The sequence below is a fragment of the Lactuca sativa genome, chromosome 3 (assembly GCF_002870075.4).
Source record: "Lactuca sativa cultivar Salinas chromosome 3, Lsat_Salinas_v11, whole genome shotgun sequence".
NCBI lineage: Eukaryota > Viridiplantae > Streptophyta > Magnoliopsida > Asterales > Asteraceae > Lactuca > Lactuca sativa.
Window position 1 is genome coordinate 2,707,255 of NC_056625.2, and position 9,905 is coordinate 2,717,159.

The 9,905-nt window shown below is 35.5% G+C and overlaps 1 protein-coding gene across 1 annotated transcript; it reads left to right on the plus strand.

The window, feature by feature from the left end:
• The first annotated feature begins 647 nt into the window (after positions 1-647).
• LOC128132566 (uncharacterized) lies at positions 648-5,748 on the plus strand. The gene is made up of 7 exons (XM_052769121.1): positions 648-1,127; positions 1,233-1,474; positions 1,838-2,219; positions 2,616-3,269; positions 3,705-4,530; positions 4,927-5,633; positions 5,677-5,748. Exons 1-7 carry the CDS (start codon positions 648-650, stop codon positions 5,746-5,748), a joined length of 3,363 nt encoding a protein of 1,120 aa, XP_052625081.1.
• The last annotated feature ends 4,157 nt before the right edge of the window (positions 5,749-9,905 follow it).

Below are 9,905 nucleotides of genomic sequence, written 5' to 3' on the forward strand. Positions count from 1 at the left end.
ACATGAAAATGAACTTTTTACTACTTATCAAATACCGGATTGATCTTTGAACAAATATCGACCAGTCGTTCCAAGAGTCCCAATATCGACCGGTCCTTCCAAGAGAACAAATATCGACCAGTCGTTCCACGAGTCCAGTTCAGTCAATTTATTGACGAACCTACTTGATATATATTTATATACTTATATATATATATATATATATATATATATTTTATTATAGCTTTATGTCATTTAAATACAGTCATTTATATTATTTATAGCTTTACGTCATTTAAATATAGTCATTTATATTATTATAGCTTTCAGTCATTTATAGCTTTCATATTTATACTTATTCCGCAATTATTATTCTTTATATATATTTACATCTTATATCTTAAACTTATATATCTATCACACAGTGACCGGTAACCGAGCCTTTTGTCGCAGTGATCAGATTTTTATATTTCCAACAATCGGTATCTGAGCTGATATATAAAAGGAATAATATCCAACAATTGGTATCAGAGCTTGTGTGATTTACCTTGAAATTTTTGTCGAAAAACTTTTGGTTATAGCGTTTATAAACCTTCCATAAGTTTGTCTTTAAAAATTTCATTTTAATATCACTTGTTCAAAATCCTTTAAAAAAAAAAAAAAAAAAAATGTCTTTGGCAAATTACTCCAACATGAACTCTGTGTCCATTGCAAATAGCTTAGGATCTGGTTCACGGGCACCCATACTTATTCCTGAAGAGTATAATTCGTGGGTTGGCCGTATGAATCTTCATCTTAACGCTATAAATGAAGATATCTGGAAGTGTGTAGAAGGAACATATGTTACTCCAGAAAATATGGCTACTCTTGCTACGAATCAAGCCACTCAAACCGATATCATAAGAAAGTTGGAACTCCAAGCCAAAAAGGAACTTGTGTCTGGAATACCTCACAGTATTCTAAGTCAAATGGATGACATTATGATGTTAACCGCAAATCAAATTTGGGAAAATTTGAAAAATCGTTTTTGTGGAAATAAAAGAATTATCGGAAACAAAAGAACATCTGTTTTGAATGAATTCGATAATTTCAAAATGCTTTCATCAGAAACTATCCATGATGCTCATGATAGGTTCAATTTGATTATGGTTAAAATGAACAATTTGGGTATCAAAAAGACACAACACGAGATAAATCTCAAGTTTTTAAACAATCTTTTCGAAAGCTGGAAAATGGTTAAACTCATTATTCAGGGAAATCCAGCTATTCATACCGAATCTTTGTACAATTTGTATGGAGAACTTCAATCGTATGAATCCTCGATTGACCCACCAACCATTGCAGCTTTTGGAGGACCACTTGCACTTGTGTCCACAACTTCTCAAAACCAAACACCTTTCAATGATCAAAACTTTAATCATTTTAATCAGACTACATCTTTTCAAAACCAAGCCTTCCAGTCTGATTCAAATGATGAAGCAGATTATCAACAACTGTGTGCGTTGGTTGCAAACACAAATCTCCAGAGATTTATCCCAAATCATGGTCAATCAAATTTTAGACCAAATTTTCAACCAAGACCATCTTTTGGACAAAATAACTCAAGTTTTCAACCAAGACCATCTTTTGGTCAAAACAACTCAGGTTTTCAACCTAGACCTTACTTTGGACAAAATTCTCAAAGACCTTCTTTCCAAAATAACTCAAACCAAGGTTTTCAAAACCAGGGATTTCAAAACGATCCCAACTCAGGTCATAATCACAATCCAAACAATAGTTTTCAAAATCAAAATAGAGGTTTCCAAAATCAAGGTTACAACAATCAAAACAATGGTTTTCAAAACAACCAAAATTTTAGATTCCAACAAAACCATTCTCAACCTTCCCAACAAGCCCAAACTCAAACACCTGAAAGACTTCCGATTAAAAGTCAAAAGGATGATAGTGATGAAGAAGTGATCATTTGTCACAACTGCAAAGGAACAAATCACTATGCCAGAGAATGTCGAGCCAAAAACAAAACCAAAATCAAAGACTCAGCATACTATGCTCAAAGAGCCGATGAATTGAAGAAACTGGAAAACCAAGAAAAGCAAAGAGCATTGATGGCAATCCATGAACCAAGTGTGGAATACTGGCCAACTTCTGATGACGAAGCTGAACACGAACCAACACAATCAAACTTCTGCTTCGTAGCTGGTGTTGAAATACCTTCAAGAGCTCCAAACGTCATAGAACAGGTATGGTCTATGATCTCTGAACTTGGTTTTTCCAAAACAATTTTTGAGTCCCACATAACCAAAATTGAGACTAGTCTGGAAGTTGATCTCAAAACATATCATGACACAATGGTCAATTATGATATTTGCAAATCTGAGTTACAAACCTTGCAACTCAAATTTGGAGAATTAACAAGAACGAAAAGCAAATTGGAAAGAGACGTTGAAAGAAAATCAGAAGATTATAATCACGTCTTGGAACAATTAAATCAGTCCCTAATTCAGAAAAGGGATTTGGAACTAAAAAATCAGTCAGTCATTTCTTCTGAAATAAAAGATGTTTTAGAAATGGAAATCCTTCAGTTGAAACAAGACTTTCAAGAATCAACTGACAAATACAATGTTTTAAATGAAAAGCTGACTGATTCTTTAAAACAAATCAATTCTCTTGAAACCGAGAATAAAAGACTGATATGGAATATGGATTCTATCAAAGTTGCCAGAAAACTAAGTGATGATATTTTCACCAAGGCAAACACCTTGGGAACTGGCAAAATTGATACGAATTATAGACCAGGAATTGGAAGAGAATCCTTTGAAATTGAACAAGCAAAACAGAAAAACATGACGAATTGTGAAAACTCTGAATCTACTCTACATAATCTTTTCACATCTGTTAATGAGGAAGATTCAGATGACGAAACAGTTATCAACTGTAGTCCAGATGATACTGCTTTCAGTGTTTCCAAAAAGTCTTTCAAAAGAGTTGTAAATTCTAAAACAGACTCTGCAAGTTCTTTAACTCACCAAATCAAAAATACTGATGGAACCACTAAACTCAAAAACTTTTTGAATGGAGAAAATTCCTCTTATAAGGATGGTAGTACTTCTATACCAACTGCTTTTCCTACAATGACTTCATCAATTGTTGGAAAAACTAGTATGGGACAAAAATACTCCAAGAAACAACAAACAAGCAAAAAATCCATTCAAGTCACCAAAACCCCACTAATCAAACCAAACCTTTTTGAAAAACAACCAAAGAAACCAAACGTCATACCTCATAAACAGGTTTCCAAACAAAAACCAAAATCTTTTCAAAAACCTTTTGAAAACCGCTTTCAAGATATTACTTTTAATCATTCAAGGAACTTTCAAAAACCATCACATCCGAAAGTTTCAAACCATCATCCTCAAAAAGCTTTTCAAAACCGCCCATCACATCCCAGATATGAAGAAAACTTTTCAAACAAACCTTCACATCTAGGATATCTTTCACCAAATCACAGATCTTATCAACCCACAGGTTTTCAAAAACAAATCGCATTTTGGGTAAAATTGATAGATCAAATCAAACCTCAACCATTCCATCGTTATAAACCAAACCATTACAATAATGTGAAGTCAAATGATAAAAGAAATTCATTAAGAAAAGCACCCAAAATAACAACTGACAAACCAGGACCCATTCAGATTTGGGTACCTAAAGTTTCTGTCTGATTGTAGGTACTTAATGCTGGAGAACCCAATGATGATACATGGTATATTGATAGTGGCTGCTCCAAGCATATGACAGGAAACCGGAACTACTTACGTGACTTCAAACCTATACAAACCAATCAAGATGTTACCTTCGGCAACAACATGAAAGCAAAAATCAAAGGTTATGGAAACATAACAAATGGTAATTTTACCATAAAGAAAGTTGCCTTCGTCGATGACCTGAAACACAACCTCATCAGTGTTTCTCAACTGTGTGATAACAATCTTGAAGTTCTTTTCACCAAACAACGAAGCTTGATCATGGACGCCAAAACCAAAGATGTTATAGTTGATTCTGACCGTGCCGGAAATATGTATCCACTTGACATGGATCTTATCTATGGTAAACCCGATATATGTCTGCTATCTAAAGCCCCAGCAGATATTAGTTGGTTATGGCACCGCCGCCTTTCCCATCTAAACTTTGGGTACATCAACAAATTAATCGGCGATGATCTTGTTCGAGGGCTACCACTTCTGAAGCTTGATAACGAAACTCTTTGTGCCGCATGTGAAAAAGGAAAACTTTCCAAATCCACTCACAAAAGCATCTCAGAATCTAGTGTGTCCGAACCACTAGAGTTGTTGCACATAGACCTTTGTGGCCCTGCCAAAACCCAAACCATTCAAGGGAAGAAGTACATTCTTGTTGTCGTTGATGGTTTCTCGCGCTTTACTTGGGTCTTTTTCTTAAGACTAAAATCAGAAGCACCTGAAGAGATGATCAACTTCATCAAACAAATCGAGCTGAAGTTGAAACGACCTGTTCGAAGAATCCGAAGTGATAATGGTTTAGAGTTCAAAAACAATACTCTAGATTCATTTCTCAAAGACAAAGGAATTGAACACAACTTCTCAGCCCCATACACTCCACAACAGAACGGTGTTGTCGAAAGAAGGAACCGAACTCTATGTGAAGCTGCAAGATCAATGCTTATCTTCGCTGATCTGCCACAATACTTCTGGGCAGAAGCAATAGCCACAGCTTGCTATACTCAAAATCGTTCCTTAATCCATAAACATCTTCATAAAACACCATATGAAGTCATTAACAACCGAAAACCAAACATCAAATTTTTCCATATTTTCGGTTGTCGATGCTTCGTAAAGAATAATAAAGATCACCTTTCAAAATTTGAATCAAGGTCGGACGAAGGAATTTTCCTTGGTTACTCTTTTTCTTCAGCTGCTTATCGAGTACTGAATAAACGTACTAGAGTAATTGAAGAAAGTACCGATGTTCATTTCGATGAATTTTATGTTAGGAAATTGGATCGTGAACATTTTGGTTCAAAAATGATTGAAAATATTTTTCAAAATCCAATTCAACAAACACCTTCTCCTGACATAGACATTGAAATCGATCTTGATTTGCTTTTTGAACAACCAAAAACCGCTTACAATTCTGAACTTCTAACTACTTTAATTGACCCTACAGGAACACCCAGTGAAGTAATTCCACAAACAAACCAAAATGATGCAAATCAATTCGAGGGGGAACCACCAACACATACTTCCTCTTTGGAACAAACACCAAATCCTCCTTTAAACACCCGAACCCCAAATAGCCAAAACAATCCCGATGCATCATTTATGGGGGAACCTTCAAACCTATTCCAAGATGAAACGCCCGGAGAAGAACAATGGGATACTGAAACTCCAATTATTATAGCGGAAGAGAATCGCTTAATAAAGTGGACCAGAAATCATCCAACAGACCAAATCATCGGAGATCCCAACATAGGCATTCAGACTAGAGGCGCATCCACAAATGAATGTTTATTTGGAGCCTTCTTATCCACGACCGAACCCAAAACCATACATTCTGCTATAAAAGATCCAGATTGGGTAAAAGCTATGCAAGAAGAGCTAGCAGAATTTGAAAGAAACGACGTATGGAATCTTGTTCCTACTCCACCCGATGTTACTGTTATAGGTTCAAGATGGGTATACAGAAACAAGACTGACGATCAAGGAATCATTTGTCGAAACAAGGCACGTCTTGTAGTCAAAGGATATTCACAACAAGAGGGAATCGACTACGATGAAACATATGCTCCAGTTGCCCGAATTGAAGCAATTCGCATCTTTCTTGCATATGCTGCACATAAGAATTTCAAAGTATTCCAAATGGATGTTAAATGTGCATTCCTACATGGAGAGATAGATCGCGAAGTATACATCCAACAACCACCAGGTTTCGAAGATCCCAAATTTCCAGATCACAGCTTTAAATTGCAGAAAGCTGTCTACGGCTTGAAACAAGCACCTCGAGCTTGGTATGCCACGTTGTCAACCTTTCTCGAAGAATCAGGTTTTAAAAGAGGTTCAATTGATCAAACACTCTTTCGTAAAATCTTTAATAAACATCTGTTAATCGTACAAATATATGTTGATGACATTATTTTCGGTTCTACTGATGAATCTTTAAGTGTTAAGTTTGCAGATCTAATGAAGAGCAAATTTGAAATGAGCATGATTGGGGAGATGACTACTTTTCTCGGACTTCAAATCAAACAGTCAACTGATGGCATTTTCATCAACCAAGAGAATTATGTCAAAAACCTACTCACTCGTTTTTCAATGGAAAAATCCAATACCGCAAAAACCCCAATGGCTTTTGGATACAAAATTGATGCAGACTTAAATGGCAAACCCGTTGACCAGAAAAGATATCGTGGAATGATCGGATCACTCTTGTACCTCATTGCCAGCAGACCTGACATCATGTTTTCTACATGTGTTTGTGCTAGATACCAAGCAAATCCTATGGAATCCCATGTAGTTGCTGTGAAACGCATCTTCAAATACCTTAAAGGCACTCCCAAACTTGGCCTTTGGTATCCAGCTAAATCCGATTTTCAGCTGAACGCTTTCACCGACTCAGACTACGGAGGATGCAAGCTAGATAGGAAGAGTACATCTGGTAGCTGTCAATTCCTAGGAGGTAGACTAGTGAGTTGGACTTCAAAGAAACAGACGTGTGTATCCACATCAACAGCAGAAGCTGAATATGTCGCTGCCGCCAGCTGTTGTTCACAAGTCATATGGATGCAAACTCAACTGCGTGACTATGGCTTCAAAATCTCACAAATTCCCATATTTTGTGACTCAACTAGTGCAATTGCCAATTCTCACAATCCCGTTCACCATTCCATGACAAAGCACATCGACATTCGATATCACTTTATCAAAGACAACATTCAAAAGGGTCATATCGAACTACACTTCATCAACTCCGAAGATCAAATTGCCGATGTCTTCACTAAGGCTCTCGATGAAACGAAGTTTCAATACTTCCTAGGCCGTCTAGGAATGTTAAATCCAGATAACATCCATCCTTAAACTTTTACTTTTTGTTTGTACAAAAGTGTGTTTACTTTCATTCAAAAAGAAAATTCAAAAACATTTGAAAACTGCTTTCTTTTCAAAAAAACCAAAAACATTGAAATAACCAATATTTCCAAAAACATTCAGAAAAACAAATCTTCAAAAATATTATAAAAGACTTGCCATAATAAGCTTTTATAGAACCTTGTGATTAATCGTCTTTTGACTTAATTTTCAGATGCTTATGCTCGATGAAGATATTAAGTCATATTGATTCTCAATTGGAGTGAAGGTTCAAATCTCCTACTTTTCATAATGTACATAACTTTATTTCCTTCAATTTTATTTCATTATTGATGATTTCAAAAAGGGACATAAGGTTAGGAGGTTCAGATGAAAACAAAAACCCATGTGAGAATTTGTGCCTCATCAATCTGAATCATTGTGGAATTCATTTCTTGTGAGCTTAGGTGTGTCACTATTGCTTATAAGGTATATCCGATTATACCTTGTCACGGTCTCATTTTTGCTTAGATATCAAAATGACCAGGGACGATACATTCATTTCATACATACTAGACAAACTGTCTTTTATGCCACTAATCCCTACCTAGATATAAGCCAACCAAAAATGATGTCTTGAGATCCCGTGATCCATCAACAAGAAAAGACGAAACAAGATAAAAAGGAATCAACAAGAAAGCCAAATCATTCACCGAAGAAATACCAAACAAAACAAAAAAAACTCTACATTTGGTATTTTCAAACAAAGTTCAATCAAATGGTTATTTCAAAGCAAACATCAAAAGATCTCGTGATCTGTTTTTAACCATTTTTCACAAAAAGGGATATCTTAATCCCGCAAGATAGATACTCTCAAAAATCCCAATTTTCTCAAATGTAGCAAATTCTCGATGCTAAAACAAAATATCCTTTTACAACAAAAAGGATATTGATCAACAAAAAGGATACCATCAAAGAAAAAGCTGCAACAACAAAGGATTTCCCGGGATACTGTAGCCTTCATCAATGAAAGTTCTTAGTTGCAAACTGCACTATGAAAATTGCTAAACCCCTCTACATGTATTTCCCGACGGAGAGAGAGAGAAAGTTAATGGCATGAATGAAGAAACCCGCTGAGTAATGCCGAAACCAGTCTTATGTGATTGATTATCTAATAATGAGACTAAGTGACCTTTCAAGAAAAGCATAGTTGAACACCTCCAATATGAGTGTGAGTCGTCAGAGAGAGATATCACTCATTTTTAGTGATCATTAACTTGTTCTGCTGCCAGAACAACTAAACACCCAAGTGAAGTGTGAGCTATACCAATGAGCGTTCATCTGAATCGACCTGTTAAACCACTTGTCGTCATTAATAATGCTATAAAATCTTAAGAAATTTCTTTAGATACATATATGGCTACCCTTTGATAACCGAACCTGAGACTTTGATTCGGAAACAAATTTCTGAAAATCTTTTACATAAGATATGTTAAACCAAGTCACAAACTTTCAAATCAATTGCTATGGTTTTATATATATCTTATCTATTGACAAATCTTTTATCTCGAATCTTCAAAAGTTAAACTGTCAATATGATTATATCATACCTGTCCTTATTTCAGCAATGATCACATAGGGGGAAATTGTTGAAAAATGTTCTTATGTAACCTTGTATGTGACCATAACTGAAATAAGATGAACTGTTTTTATACAATCTAACAAATATTATCAGTTATTTCAGGTTGCATGAATGCGTGATAAAACGGAAAATACGAAAGCACGCGCATAGACGAGAAAATTAGCTGTGTGACTAAAAAGTTTCACCAATATATATATATATATATATATATATATATATATATATATATACGTATGTATATATATGTATTATATATATGTATGTGTTATATATATATGTATTATATATATAGATATGTATATGTGTTGAATAAGTCAAACAAAGGAGGAAGTCAAGAAAAGTCAAGGATGAAGAAGCCTAAAACCTTCCCACGTTCTTTGCTCCTAGCTCTACATCAACTTGCATCTTTCAACTTACACTCAAGTGTACTACTACTAGATATTTGTTTCTCATATATATACATGTGTATGTAGTGTATGTTTAGAGTTAGTGAGAATATAAGAGACTAAGAGAGATTCATATGTTATAGTGAATTTTCCTTTGTAAAACCACACCCTCTCAATCTTCATCCCTGGAGATAACCAAGAACATCAAGATCAACAACAACCAAAAATGAAGAACATCATCAACTATCTTCATCTTCTTCATTCAAACTCAAGGTGTTCATCTTCAACCCATCAAACATCATCATCTTCATAAACTTTCACCACCTTATATCAACCTCATTCCAACCTCCAAACAACCTCAAAATACTCTCCTAACACCCTCCAAATACCATCCTTAAACCTCCTCCAAAAAAACCCCTTTCAAATAACCACAACCATCACCACTTGCTGTTTTTCGACAGCAGAATCTTCAAGTCAGAAACGAAGACAACTGGGCTCGGTACAAGCACAAAAAGACTAGGGAGATTTTCACCATCAATTCTTCAGGACCTTACCTACATCTAGAAATTTTCGTGGACGATTTTGACCACGGGAAACCCCAAAGAGACGCGAGAGAGAATTGGCTATCCAGAGAGATTTCTGTTTTTGAGTTCAGAATCTTCATGTTAGAAAATCAAAAAGCGAGAACAACACAGCCAAAATACTACTAGGGAGATTTTCACCATCAATTCTTCAGGACATTACCTACATCTAGAAATTTTCGTGGACGATTTTGACCACGGGAAACCCCAAAGAGACGCGAGA

Bases quoted from the DNA above. Each gene is read 5' to 3' on its own strand.
- LOC128132566 (XM_052769121.1), top strand. From the start codon at position 648: ATGTCTTTGGCAAATTACTCCAACATGAACTCTGTGTCCATTGCAAAT. The intron at 1,475-1,837 runs GTGTGCGTTGGT...CCAAAATTTTAG, and splicing joins GAAGCAGATTATCAACAACT to ATTCCAACAAAACCATTCTC. The intron at 4,531-4,926 runs GTTTAGAGTTCA...CTTTTTCTTCAG, and splicing joins AAGAATCCGAAGTGATAATG to CTGCTTATCGAGTACTGAAT.